Raw genomic sequence first — 14670 nt, 5'->3', positions numbered from 1 at the left:
TTCTATTTAAAACACTCCCTTTTAAAATAATCACAGTCAACATTTTTACGTTCCTGCCTACTCTGTTCTCCCATCCACTATCCTGTTCAGCTCTTGGAACTGTCTTACTTATCTGTCCTGCTTGAATCATGAACACTTTTTTCGGTGCACTGTAACAGATAATGGTGGGGAGATCTGGGTTCGAATTTCCCACTCAGCTGAATGGCAGTCCTTCAGCAAGCCCTTATTTCCCAGCCTAGCCTACCTCAAAGGGTTGTTCTGAGAGTAAACTATGTTATCCAGAGATCCATGGAAGAAGTGTGGGATAAATGAATGGAGGGGGGGGAGTGAATAAAATGAATTTGAAGCTGCTGTTACAGGCCCTGAGCCCTCTGGGTAGGGTGGGTTAGTTATCTAAATGAACACTAGGCCCATCCTGTCCTTCGCAGGTTATTGCCAACATGGCTGCCGCATATAAACAGGAACAGAAAAGTATGAAGAGGAAAACAAAAGGTCTCTCGTCTCTCACTTACAAAATGGAGGATGGTGTTTTTGATACTCATGAAGATCAGGCCCTGAAAAAGCTGAAGAAGAACCAATTTGTGTCATTTCAAATTGAAACTGTCTTACCTCCGGAACAGAGTATACCCAGCATGAAGAAAACTGGCTGAATGCTATTGTGTTACTTTAGTTTTTATAAATGTATATACTGATATGTAATGAAATATATGCTTTAATCAAGACTTGGAGTCCAGCAGTTTCTTGAAAATGGCCACTCTGATACCAAAGGACACAGTATCTTGAACTGAGCCATCCATGAGCATCTTCTGCACAGCACCTGCATATTCTTGAGTGTTGGAAATTTCACTTCAAATTCCACATCACCTACAAAAACACAGAATGGCCCTGGTCATGCCCCTAATCCCCCAGACCCAGTAGTTCCTTATGTACTAGATTCCTGATTGTCCCTGGGCAGGCACAGAAATTCAGAAAAATCCAACATCCTGTGAATTTTATTTTCTATTCAGCTTCTAGGTCCAAAGACTGTGAAGATGAACTTTAAAGTCTATCAGCAATCCTTGGTGAAATCTCAGAAACTAGAGGGGTGGGATTTATTGGGGACTATCCTTGAGTGCCCTGCTTGGCTCTTCACCCCTTTTTCAGAGGTCGGGTGCCTCTGACCACCAGCTGCTGGGGACCTCAAGGGGCTGTCGCGCTCATGCACTGCTTGTGGGTCGCCTGCTTGAGAACAGAATGCAGGGCTAGAGGAGCCTTTAGTCTGATCCAAGAGGACTCTTTATGTACTTGATTTGGCACCAGTAAACTGAATCATGCAAATATATACACACTTAATTTGCATAACTTCAGTGTTACATGTTTGTTTGTTTGTTTGTTTGTTTGTTTGTTTGTTTGTTTGCTTGCTTGCTTGTCCTATGCTGACCTATACCCATAGATCTCAGGGTGGCTCACAATTTAAAATCACAATATAGAAAATGGAAAACACAAGAAAAACGAAAGCAAAGGCAACCCAGTAATTCCTCTTTACACAACACATTTTAAAAGGGCATCAGATGTCAAAGGGCTTGGCCCAGCTTTACTCCAGTGGGCTCACTCGCTGGATCATCCCCTTGTCGTGATGAGTGGGCTTGCATGTTCCTATGACCCTTGTGAGCGAAGCCATCAGGAGTCTCGTACTCTCAAGGCGGTGAGGTCAAAGGGGAGGAGCTAGGCAAAGAATGATCTTAGAAGTCCTCAACAGCGGAACAGGCAGAAGATAACAAGTGGTATGTTACAACAGCTGTGAGGGTGGATGAAGTCTGCAGCAAATAAGAATCCATCGGAATAGAGCCTTACTGCAAAGACTGTGTGTTGGTTAGCATGCACTGATCTACACACATAAAACAAAATCATGCACAGGCATCTTCCAATAACCCATCCCAAACCCAAACAATTTTCATGGTGATTGACAAATGGTAACGGGCAGTACTGTGATATCTGGAAGCCCCTAGTCATGAACTGGCACATGGGCAGTGGATACAGATTCAGTCATTCTGACTCAAGGAATGAGGCAGTTCAGTAGTTCGGCAGCTGTATGCATGACTGAGCAGTCCTGTTTAGGATCCACACTCAGCTCACCCCAAATAGGGGGAGGGGCTAGAAAAGGCGCCCTAAACATAGTCTGTCTCCCTTTTTCCCTGACTGGATTACCGGGCCCAATGGGGTCACCACCCAGTGGTCATAAAAGACAATAGAACTTTAGAACATGGAATATACAAACTGTTGCATAACACAGATAATGAGCATCCCAAATGCAGGACTGCCATCATTGCAAGAGAGTTGTGACGTTTTAACATCAATATTGCAGTGCTTCAAGAAAAGAGCAGTAGAGGGGCAACTGAAGGAAGAAAAAGGAGGCTACACATTCTTCTGGAATGTTCTTGGTCTACCTGAACAAGAACATTGAAGACATGGAGTAGACTTTGCAATCGAAAACAATCTTGTGTCAGAAGTCCCTACCAGCACTAATGAGCGACTTTCAAGCCTTCAAATAAAACTTGCCCAAACCCAACAGGCTACTATTCTAAGCACTTATGCACCAACACTGGATGTCGATGAAGACATTAAAGAAAAATGGTATTCTCAGCTGGATGCCATCCTATCAGAGATGCCTAAGGAGGATAAAATTATCCTCCTGAGTGATTCTAATGCAAGAATCGGGCGAGATTTGTAGCCTGCTGTCTGCAACTATTGGAAAAGAAGGAATTGACAACAGCAACCAGAACAGAATCTTACCTTTTACTATATGTGCAGCTCACAATCTTGTTATTACCAACACACTTTCAACAAAAAAATACATTTAAAACATCATGGAGGCACCCTTGGTTGAACCACTGGCACCTCTTAGACTATGTAATTGTCCGGGCAGAAGATCACTGTGATGTCCTCCTTACCAGAGCTATGATGACGATGACTGCTGGACAGATCACCAATTAATACATTCCACAATGGCTATCAAGATTATACCTAGGAAAGGAAGGAAACTAAGGCACAAAATGAACACTCAAGCCCTTCAAGATCCCATTAAGTGGGACTGCTTCCAAACGACTCTTAAGGACCATCTGCTTTCAGAGTTCCCTGATAACATTGAGGAACACTGGACCAACCAAAAAAATTCTATGTGAACCAACTATTGGATACCAAACCAAGAAACACCAGGACTGGTTTGATGAGAATGACAGTGAGATTGAACACATTATTGACAAGAAAAAGGAAGGCCTTTCCGATCTGGAGGTTTTTAAGTAGATGGCCGTCTGTCATGGATGCTTTAGCTGAGATTCCTGCATTGCAGCAGGGGGTTGGACTAGATGACCAATGAGGTCCCTTCCAACTTTACAATTCTAAGATTCTGTGAGATGGAGGCGACTGAAAACAGCTTCAGCATGGACCTGATGACCCTGGGGGATCCCTTCCATGAATTGACAAGATCACCAGCTGCAAAGGTGGGAGGAGGCGTGGCCTGATGATGCAGTCCCGGGAATGCCCCGCCCACTTCCGACCTTGTCCTGGAGAGTCTCGGAGCCGCCGCCAGCCGGTCCCGCTGCTTCGCCCGCCGCCTGCGCAGCCAGGATCCTGCGCGCTGCCTTGGTCTGCAGGTAAGAGCCGCGCCTTCCTCTCGCTCCCCGGCTCGGCGTCGCAGGCAGGCAGGCAGGCGCGCAGCGGGGGGCCGGTCCTTCCTCTCCCCCCCCCGCGCCCCCCCGGGGAGCTTCGGGATGTGGCTCCTTTTCCTCCCGGTCCCGATCTCTCTCCCGATCCCCAAGCCCCGGGGTGGTCCAGCCCTGGAAAGCTGCTTTCCATTTCATTCCACCCCCCCCCCCCCGACGCAAGTGCAAGGCAGCGCTTAATCCGACGCTGCCTTTGCAACCAGATCCCGGCAACCGGCCTTTTCCTCCTCCGAGATTCGACCCCGAGCGAAGTCTGAGTAAGCAGAGCCGCCGCTGAGCCCTTCGAGCCGGGGGCGAAGAGGACAGCTGGCCCAGGACCAGGCAGGTCCGAGTTCAAGACATGCGGGAAGGTCTGGTGCTGCCTTGCTCCCAGTGATGGAGTTGAGAAATCTCACAGGGCAAGCAAGACCAGCCATGCCTACTCCGAGGAAAGCCCTATCTGAGTGTGTATTGCTTCCCTTCCCAAAATGTGGCAAGTCAGCAGCCCGGCTGTGTTCACTTGCCCTGAAGGCAGCACCACAGAATATTCCATGGCCTCTTACTCTGGCTGGCAGCAACTGACCCAGGCGGAAAAGGGCTTCTCCCAATGATTGGTACCCGAGACCCTTAAACAAAATTAACTCACAGACGTCAGGGATTGAACCTGCCACGTATAGCAGACAGTCTCCTATTATGCCATGGCACCTTCCCTTAAATTGCCATTTATATCTGCTTAAATTGAAGCTCTGTGGACATAGTTGTTGTCTCTTGACCTCCCCTGCCTTGCATGTTTATTGTGAGGATGAAGACGGCAATACTTTCATACAGACTACAGTAAGCCCACAATTTAGACGCATTTAACTCATGCACATCCAGCTTTACATGCATGACAATTTTTTATTTTTTTTTAAAGGGGGTGGGGATGTGGGGAAAATGACTTTGGCAATTCCACCTGCCATTGAACCTGGTGGGTTTTGACTATATGTGATTTTGCCTTCAGGTGCAATCCCCAGAACGTAAGTTGCAGACTGTATGTTAGAGGTGAACATTTTGCTGTGTGCAAAGCTGGGGAGAAAACACCATTGATTTAGAGTCCAAAACTGGAACTTCCAGACACGTGCAGAGTGATTTCACCTTTGCTGCTGGTAAGTCACAGCTGCCCCCAGACATTTGGGAATAGGAAGGGAGCCCCTGATGCTAAAGTGCCTTTCATTTGCAAAATGACTGAGCATTTGCAAGAAGACACAAGCAAAATGAACTCTGGGGTCCCAGGTTTTAATAATCCTCCAGGGCAACCTACTTCACTGTTGATCAGCTTCTGCCCTCAGGAAGCTCTTCTTAATACTGAGTCTAAATCCCTTTTCTATGTTTTGAATCCATTGGTTGCTGGTCTTGCCCTCTGCAGCACCAGAAACCAAAGTTGCTCCATCATCTATGGGACATCTGTATGATTGAAGATGACCTCAAGTACCCAGCCCCTTTCAGCCTTTTCTCTGCAAGTCATTCACCACCTTTCTCCTCTAGAAAAGTGTTTTTCTTTTTCCACGAAGATGCTTGCTCTGGCTGAGTTTCTCTCATCCTCGGTTACGTTTTGAATCTGTTGCAAAGTGCTTTGGCACCTTGGCTGCCAGGGTGCTGCATAAAGACCACAGGAAACTGCCTTATTAGCAACTCAGGGCAGATTAATTTCCCATCTCCGCCATTTGACTGTCAGCTCCAATGACTCCCTCCCGGCACAGAGAGGGGTCTTCCACAATACCTGCTATTGGATCCTTTTATCAGGAGAAGCCAGGGATCGATCCTGGGAGTTTCTGTGTGAAATGCAAGGTGTTTTACTGAGCTAAGGAGGTCCATCCCCCTAGCAGACTGTGGATAACACAGATTTATTTTCCAAACTGAGCAATACTACAATAAAAATCAGACAACATTTAATTGCCTGTTAGGAGTATATTAAAATGAGAACAGCTCTAGCAGATGAGTGTTAAATGGAGCTGGTAGATTTACTGGGCTTCTTTAGGCTTTTCTGCAGGAAGATCGTATTTGAATCTTTTTCCCCTGTAGATTTATCTTAAGTGGGATGACTTGGCAGATTCCTCTGGATATTTAGCTGAGTTGGTCAGTGTTTACTATGCTGTTAACAAGCCTAATTGTTTTGACCAGAAGTTTGGCAAAAACATATTCTAGATCTAGTGAGCCTTTCCACCATAATTTGATGACAAACAACCCCCCCTCCAAAAAAAATATGTGTTTGTGTGTGTATAATCAAAGATTTTGGACTTTAAAACAGCTAAACTGTTTCCTGGTTTTGAAGCTGCAGTGATGGTAAAACATTGAGCAGATTAATAGTTGTCTGTTATGTAGATGTTAACAGCAAAGCACCTCTGCTTTGAGTTGGGGGTGTGCGGCACCATACTCATTCTTTTGTGTTTGAATAACTAGGATTTTATTCTTTTTTAGAAATCGGTGTAATTTTGATTCTAGCATATGTACCAAGCCCAACTATGAGAGACCAAATTCGGTCCTGGATTATATGATGGCAATAAGGTATCTCTGAGGATGTGCAGGGTTCTGCTCTTTACCACTAAGGTAGCTCATCCTGCCTTCAGACATTTAGGATAAGATGTTGTCAAAGTGGTTATGGTAGGCTTCAAATTCTGAATAATAGAATTTGCAAAACTGTAAACGTTTTGTGGATTGCACTATTTTTGTAAAATGATGCGTTTCAATAAGCCTTGTTCTTCGGTGTAAAAAAGACTAAGGCCAGCAATAATAATAATAATAATAATAATAATAATAATAATAATAATAGATGCCCAAAATATGTGCCGTGTCATAAATAGCAGTACTCAGAGTTGACACTGCTGTGTGCATATGTGAGTGTGTTTTAGAATTCATTTTTTCCCCTTTGAAGCATCCCCCCACCCCCTTTGAAGCATTCCCCCATTCTCCAGTCCTTGTATTTGACTAAAGAAGTTAAAATATATTGATGAGGATTCTTGATTCTACAACCTGAGCAAAAAAAAAGGCAACATGAAACCTCAAATATGCTGCCTAAAGGGCACCTGATCTGTTACGCTGAGAGAGACAAAGCTCAAGGATGTGATGTTGGTAGGTTTTCTTCATTGCAGCTAAAATAAAAACGAATGTTTTTTGCAGGGGTGGAAGAGAGAAAGGGGCCCAGACATTCAGGAAACTTAATTGAGAGTCAAGAGATGACTAATGGTCAGAGCAGCCTTCCCCAGCCTGGTACTCTCTCCAGGTGTTTTGCACTACAACCCTTATCAGTCTGAGCCAATGCAGCTAATCAGGGATGGTGGGAGACGTGGGCCAAAACATCTGGAGGGCACCAGCCAGGCAGGGGAAGGCTGAGTTATAGTGCCAGGCTAATTCAGTCACAGAGCTCACTAGGTAACTCTGAGCTGATTATTTTTATTTATTTATTTATTTATTTATTTATTTATTTATTTATTTATTTATTTATTATGCCCCATCCATCTTGCTGGGCTTCCCCAGCCACTCTGGGCGGCTTCACTTCTTTCAGTCTAATCTCACAGGGGGGTTGTGAGGATAAAATTGGAAGGAGAGGACCTTTGAATTCTGTGAAGGTAGGGTCAGATGCATGTGTAATAAAAATATAACCCCTGCACACAATTATACCTAAAGTCCATTTAAAAAGTTGGGCTGTTCCCCAAGTAATGACCCAAGCTTTCTCAGTCAGTTATGTGTGTGCTAGGACTGTGTACAGACACCCACTCCAATCTGCCCTCCTGTGGATGTGGTCCCTGGGTCAGGCCAAATTGCCCTGTGCTATCCCGGGGGCCACCCACCCCATATCTGTTCCCAGGGTGGGGGCAGGTGATGCGGCCAACATCACACGGGATGGGTATCCTTCTGCTTACTAGCTGGTAAGCAAGAAGAATCCAATGCAGAAAAGCTGCTTGCAAAGCAGCCCTGCACCCCACAGGACTGATCTCTCTGCTCAAAAGCTGTTGCATGGAGACATTAGTCCTGGGGGGTGTCAGGCAGGAAGGTGAACCACGGCGCTGGGCCTACCTTCTCCCTGGAAGATGCAGTGACCGGTCAGGTAGGTCTCGGCCTTTCTACGTGATTTTCCCACACTGCCTCTCTGTCCTGCCTGATGCCCTGACTGCCACAAGTTGCTCTGGCTCATCCAACCAGTGATCTGTGTCTGTGCCTGCTCAAATTGCCTGAGACCTTCCAAACAGGCCCTATTCAACTCAGGACTTGGTCAGATCTTGTCCACAGCCCTAGTGTGTGCTAGTCAATCAATTGCTTAAATTTGCATATGCTCCTCCCCACTCCGTTTTTGGATGATCTGTGCAGGTGGCATCTTAGAAGAGGCATCTGTTCTGAAGTGTGGGGGAAAAGAGGAAAGATCTTCTATGTGCAGCTTTTAAACTGCTTACACTGTATTAATAAGAGTTTTTTAACTACAGTACAGTTAAACATTGCAGCCCTATAGATAAGGAGTTGGTCAACTAGAAAACGCTACAGTTTCATCTCTAATGTGAAGCTGGAAGGAGAGTGATTAGTGCATTTGGATCATTCTCTTTTCATGTGGGACAGCAACAGGCAGCAATCTCTGTGGCCTGGCTGCACCCTAGAACATTTTTTAATTTATTGAATTCCTTTGTAATTCACCTTTTCTCCAAGAAGCCTGGGTTGTGCGTGTCTAGAGCAGTGGTTCTCAAAGAGTGTGGTGCATCACACTGTTGTGGCAGGAGAGGGTGGCAAGTGTGGTGGGAATATCAAATAAACAATCAAATAAACATTTAAACATTACAATATAGCATAGCATAGTATTTTTTAAAAAAATTAAGCAGAACATGGATAGATATCTTTTCAAAATGAGAGCAAAAGCGTCAAGTGATGCTGAGGAAAATCCTGGTTGTGATCCATAATCGCTCTCTGCATATGTGCCCAGAAACAGAGTGCTGGAGAATAACATTGGCTATTCTTCTAGAGTTCTCAATGACATATTGTTGTGAACTAGGGTTTCCAACTCTGACAAATATGAAAGAACAGAAAAGAGAGAGACTTCTTGGTGTTGATGATGGGATGAGAGTTTCTTTGTCTCAAATTAGACCATATATATATATATACAGTATGCGAGAGCTTACATGGCGAAAGCAAGTTCACACCTTTCATTATGTTTGTATACATAAGGTACATAGGTAAGAGGCTTGTTTATAATTGTATTTTGGGAATGATTCATGTTCTAATATAGCTACATTGTTCTATACTTTCTAAATACCCCATGATCATATTATAAAGTTGGTGTGTTCCACGTTATAAATCGAGCGCTTTTTGTTTTCCAAAGTATTTCTTATCAATAAAAAAAATTGGTGCGGCGTGAGCTAATAGGTTGGGCTGTGAAACGGTGCCTGGGCTAAGTCACCCAGAGATCCTGGATCTCCCCAGTCCTAGTCCAGCCCCCTAACCCAGAAATGGGGAGCCTATAGCCTTCCAGATGTTGTTGAGCAACAACTTCCATCACACCTGATCATTGGCCACACTGGCTGGGACTGATGGGAGTTGGATCTAAGAACATTCAGAGGGCCATCCTTGTTATGACCACTACAGCGGCATATCCCAGAATCCAGTGTGATGACACATATGGAGAGATTCTTCAGCATGCTGGTCTTAAGTAGGAAGGAGTCCTTGAAGGTAGGATGCTTGAGAGGGAAAGAATATTCCATTCATGTGTGCATTTTACCAGCAGGGGACACTGTTACATGCAGAAAATCCTCTGCCCGCCTCCCTTTAGCACATCTGTGCTAAAACATTGTGATTTAGGTGGGAGGAGGGTGTGTAGTGGCTGTTGTCACTGCCTTTGGAGACAAAAATGTCTAATTCAAAGGAGCTTAAGGAGGGTGTGTCTTTTTTGGGGGGGGGAGGAGCATATTTTTTGCAGCCTTTAAAAAGGATGTTTAACCCACGTCATCAAATGCAGCAAACACCAGGTTTATTATTGTTAGTATTATTGCTAGCCTCTTGGGCTTCCCGATCAGAAGGTCAGCAGTTTGAATTCGTTCAACGGGGTGAGCTCCTGCTACTCTGTCTCAGCTTCTGACAACCTAGCAGTTCGAAAGCACACTAGTTCAAGTAGATAAATAGGTACTGCTGTGGCAGGAAGGTAAATGGTGTTTCTGTGTGCTCTGGCTTCCATCACTGTGTTCCGTTGTGCCAGAAGTGGTTTAGTCTGACCTGGAAAGCTGTCTGTGGAAAAATGCTGGCTCCCTCAGCCTGAAAGCGAGATGAGTGCCACACCCCATAGTCAGGTTTGACTGGACTTAACCATCCAGGGGTCCTTTACCTTTACCTTACCTATTGTTGTATACATGTATGTGGGTTTAGAGGAGGAGGGAGTGTAAAACAGGGAGACTCAGTGAGCATGAATGAAAGAGAGAGGTGCAGTCTGACATTTCTGCTCTTATGATGCAGACTATACCTCTTTGTGGTCTTTTGGCCCCCTCCATACATAAAATCACATAATCCTTAAAAACACATAACCAATGACTAACAGCCGCTAATACTGCTGAAGAATATACGTCTTACCCAGCTGCCTAAAACTATAAAGAGATGGGGCCAGGGGGATTCCACAGAAAAGGACCTTTTCTGCCCTCCCCCACCATATACTTTGTATACTTCTAAATACTTTGTTAAAACCACTTGGAAGCCTATTTGGGCATTCAGCAGCATGCAAATAAATATATAACTTAAATGCCTCTACCAGCTGAGGCGAACCTTTCATTAATCTGACAGAAGCATCCTGCTGTTTGTCTGCAAAAGCCCCTGCTGCCATTTCAAAAATGGCCTTTGCTGCAGCAGATTAGCACAGCTGCTCCCCCAGGAGTTATTTCAGCTGCCCACCGCCTCTCTCTCTTCTGTGCCCCTTCCTTCCATGCTGGAGTTTGGTTTCTAGTCTCTCTTATATTAGTGATGAGGAGCCTGTGGCCTTCCAGCAGGGGCACTGTGAGTCCCAACAAGATCTGGAGGACCACAGGTTCCCCATCGCTGTTGTATCAATGGGGACCCCAGTTTCAGGACAGGTGTTGCCACATTTTCCAGCAGAATGGCTCCCCATTTTGTTTAGTTTTAAAAACTGCTCAGGAAGGAACCAACCCTCTTCCCCTGTTCTATCTCCATGGCAACAGTCAGGAGGCCTGTAAGGGGAAAAGGTCTGTTATCCTGAGTTCTCTTCTCTTCAGTGTTTAAAAGTTTTAGGGTTTCTTGTGAATAGATGGTAATGGCAGGACTTGGTTGCCAGGTGGCATTTAAGCACATTTTGGCATTAAAAGTCTACCCAACTAACACCCCCGAAAGATGAGGGGAGTATCAGGTAACCTGGGTGAAGTGTTGTTTGTTTGTTTGTTTGTTTCTGTTTAAAAAAATGAAAATGTTGACACCTAGCATTGATAAGAGAAGTTATTCACACCTGGTCTTTTACTGGCAGGTGGGGGGCAATGGCAGGGCCAGTGAGGGATGGTTCCCTGTTGATTTTTTGCTAAAGGTAGGAGCCCCTTGTCCAAATCTCACCTGGCCAGAGTTGCTGCTTGCTTCTCTTCCACCGCTGGGGAAACGGCATCTGTGCCAGCCAAACTTAACAGAGCAGGATATTTTAGTGGGGTGGTGATGGTTGGGATATTGAGTTATGCGGAGTCTGCAGTCCTTTTGAAAAAATGCTTATATGACTTTAAAAACCCTAACTACCCCAGAGAGGAACTGTACAATTCCACATGTGCTAATACACAAGTTATTGTGGACTGGAATGCTTTATCTGCTACAGAAATAATTGTTATTGGCAAAAAAAGGGGGGAATAGTGCTATTTATTATCTTTAACCCTTTTTAAAAAATCTCTACCCCTTCACTTATTAACACAGCCTGCTAACCATGAATTTATGCATCCCTGAAGGATTGTGAGGCAGCTGTGCTTGGACAGGATAGTGAATCATGGGGAATGGGACACAGAGGGTGTTATTTTTGTGATTTGACAACATTTAGCTTGGTAAGTCTCTGTTTGATGAAGAAGCACAAAAACTACTTTAGGAAAACCAACAAATTTTTATTTTACCTTTGAAAATGTCAGCTAATGCTAAATAATAATAATATATAATATTAATATATAATATAACTGGAAGTACTTGGCAACCATTTAAAATGATTTTTATGTAATTTTACACATTCACTTACCAAGCAAAACTAAATTATATTAATTTAACCAAAATATATTTCAAATTCCCAAGTCACGTAACAACTTTTTAGAAGCCCTCATTTTTCGAATTTGAAATTTGAAAAATTCAATATATCTTACTGTGACAGAACCTCTGCACACAGCCTGAACCCAAAGCACAACCTCCACTTCAGAGGATTGCAGATATTGGTTTTCTGAGCCCCCCTTTTCTGGGAAGCCGCTTCACTCTACCAGCAACTTGTGGAAAATGTGGATCTCTGTTTCATCTGCTGTGTGTGTTGTGGGAAGAAACACAAAGCTCTTTTTCAGCCATGGAGTAGAATCCAAAGCATGTTTACTCAGATACAACTCCTGTTGAGTCGATAAACTCACAGTGCAGTCCTAACCATGTCTCCTCAGAAATAAGGCCTATTGAATTCAAATAGGTTGTAAACATTTCCTAATCCACCACATTGCCATAAAGCAGTATTTTCCTACAGTGGCTGGAGAGGGTGATACAGCCTGAAGTGCCCCTGTGCCACATTCCATTATACCAGCATGTTGTTTTCTCTCTTCCAGAAAGGGCTGATCAAACATGTTTGCTTTGACCCTCGACTAGGAGGCTTTCTGTTCCTCCTTCCCCTTCCGGGTCTCCAGCTGTTTCTCTGCCTCTACCTCTCGCCAGGACCATCCAAATTATGCATGCCTGGAAAGCCGTGGTCGGCACTCTGGCCTTCACAGGCCTGGATGTGACAGTGACCACCTTGCTGTACAAACACAGCCGCAGTGGTGGCAGCTTCCTTCAGGATCTGAAGCACTTCAACATATTCGACTCCATGCTGGACATCTGGGGGGCCTGCCTGTACCGGAGTTGTGTGCTTTTGGGTGCTGCCATTGGGGTTGCGAGAAACACTAACTATGGTCCCAAGCGCTTGAAAGGATCCCGGATCTTTATCACACTTGTCTGCCTTGCGGTGGGGATTTATGCCCTGGTCAAGCTGCTGCTCTACTCGGAGGTGAGGAAGACCATCAAAGACCCCTGGTTTTGGGGTTTGTTTGCCTGGACATACGTGTCCCTGGCGGCCACCTTCTCCTTGTGGCAGCTGCTTTCTTCGGTGAGACCTGCCAGGGAGACTCTGGGAGTAAATTCTGAATCTAGGACTGAAGCAGAAGAAATTGGGGATCCAAGTTTGCCTGATGCCCAGGAAAAGAAAGAGGAGGCGTCAGCAGCCACCATTTGTAAGCTGTTGTCTTACACCAAACCAGATGTTCACTTCCTTGTAGTGGCCTTTTTCTTCCTCTTAGTGGCTGCTTTAGGTGAGTACATCCATTGGTGAGACTATAGGAAGCTGCCTTATACTGAATTGGACCATTGGACCATCTACTTCATTGTTGTCTACACCAGGGGCTCATTCAGTCTTCAACTTGTCCTGCCATTTTCTCCTCAGGAAACCCAATCATTACTGCTGAATTCTAGCAAATGCCAATCAGGTTTTCCATGGATTGATGTTTACTCCGATACAACCTGTTTGCTAAAGAGTGGGTTTTCCCAGAAAAAGTGGCAGGGCAAACAGAAGACTGCTTGGTCTCTTGTCTAGCAAGCGCAGGACAAGCGGAAAACCTCTCAGCCCCTTGCTTTCTAGGCATGGGACGAGCAGAAGTGTGGATGAGCCCCAGGTGTGGGGAGCCTGAGGGCAGCATTCCCTCAGGGTCAGACTTACAGAGGCAGCGGAGAGACTGCTAACTTTGTATAGTTGGCTATAGTTCAGCCACACAAAAGTGAGAGCTTTTGGTGCATACATTTCTCCAGTCCAGCAAGCGAGAGGCACTTTTGCAGTTCAAGGATAAATCCCGCCAGGGAAAACAACCAGAGGAGGGAGTGTGGCCTGGGAGGAGTCCAAGGGCCAAACAAAGAGGTCTGGACTGGCAGAAGTTCTCCAGTATTACTGACAGGGGACATGGCCATCCCTGCCTAGAGGTGCCGGGGATGGAACCAGAGACCACCTGCATGGCAAGTCGTTTCTCTATCACTGAGTTGTGGCCCTTCCCCTAATAATGCTTTCCAGTTGTATATAGACTGCAGGCAGCTGGTTTGTTACTGTGTTTATATCCCTCTCCTCCAACGAGCTCAAGAGCCCGTGCATAGCTGTTCCCGTTTTTATCCTCCCAAGCCACACTGTGATGATAATAATAATAATAATAATAAATTTTATTTATATCCCGCCCTCCCCAGCCGAAGCCGGGCTCAGGGCGGCTAACAACACTAAAACAGTACAACATTATAAAACATTATAAAAATGGATTAAAATGAATTAAAATCAAAATTGATGGCAACCATAAACTAAAGTTTTGTAAAGATTGCCAGAGGAGGGAGTCAGGCTGCGCCCTGACCAAAGGCCAGGTGGAACAGCTCTGTCTTGCAGGCCCTGCGGAAAGATGTCAAGTCCTGCAGGGCCCTTGTCTCTTGTGAGAGAGCGTTCCACCAGGTTGGAGCCGCAGCCGAAAAAGCCCTGGCTCTAGTTGAGGCCAGCCTAACCTCTCTGTGGCTTGGGACCTTCAAGGTTGGGCTGAGAGACTGTGACAGGCCCATGGTCACCCAGTGAGTTTCATGTCTGAGTTGAGGTATGGACGCTTCTCTCCCAGGTCCTCTGTCCAATGCTCTTGGCCACAACATTACCCTGACAGATGCAAGTAAATTTCAGGGGTGTGGCAGCTCAGACCTTAGGGCTTTGCCCATCCTTTGTCCCTTTTGCAGGCCACATCCCTCACTGGCCTCATTATCGCATCCTCCTCAA

At 45.3% G+C, this 14670-nt stretch overlaps 1 protein-coding gene and 1 long non-coding RNA gene across 9 annotated transcripts in view; one reads left to right on the top strand and one right to left on the bottom strand.

The window, feature by feature from the left end:
- Nucleotides 1–694: 694 nt before the first annotated feature.
- LOC309330268 lies at nucleotides 695–10517 on the bottom strand. Its single transcript, XR_014151399.1, has 3 exons — nucleotides 10435–10517; nucleotides 2931–3003; nucleotides 695–864 (listed from the first exon to the last, which is right to left on the bottom strand). It is a non-coding gene; the product is annotated as an uncharacterized lncRNA (long non-coding RNA).
- ABCB9 (ATP binding cassette subfamily B member 9) overlaps nucleotides 3346–14670 on the top strand; it is a 32155-nt gene continuing 20830 nt past the window's right edge. Inside the window, exons 1-4 of one of the 8 annotated variants that reach the window (XM_081841606.1) lie at nucleotides 3346–3632; nucleotides 4681–4825; nucleotides 11618–11710; nucleotides 12455–13192. In XM_081841606.1, the coding sequence (XP_081697732.1) occupies nucleotides 12574–13192 (619 nt within the window). In that variant the 5' untranslated portion in view covers nucleotides 3346–3632; nucleotides 4681–4825; nucleotides 11618–11710; nucleotides 12455–12573. Of the gene's footprint in view, nucleotides 3633–4680; nucleotides 4826–10796; nucleotides 10883–10903; nucleotides 11044–11585; nucleotides 11711–12454; nucleotides 13193–14670 lie in introns of those variants that run through there. The other 7 variants (XM_081841605.1, XM_081841610.1, XM_081841608.1 and 4 more) reach the window with 7 other exon arrangements.

Source organism: Podarcis erhardii, assembly GCF_964252035.2.
Source record: "Podarcis erhardii genome assembly, chromosome: 15".
Classification (NCBI taxonomy): Eukaryota; Metazoa; Chordata; class Lepidosauria; order Squamata; family Lacertidae; genus Podarcis; species Podarcis erhardii.
Note: the sequence above shows the minus strand (reverse complement) of the source record. Positions and strands in the feature narration are given on the sequence as shown.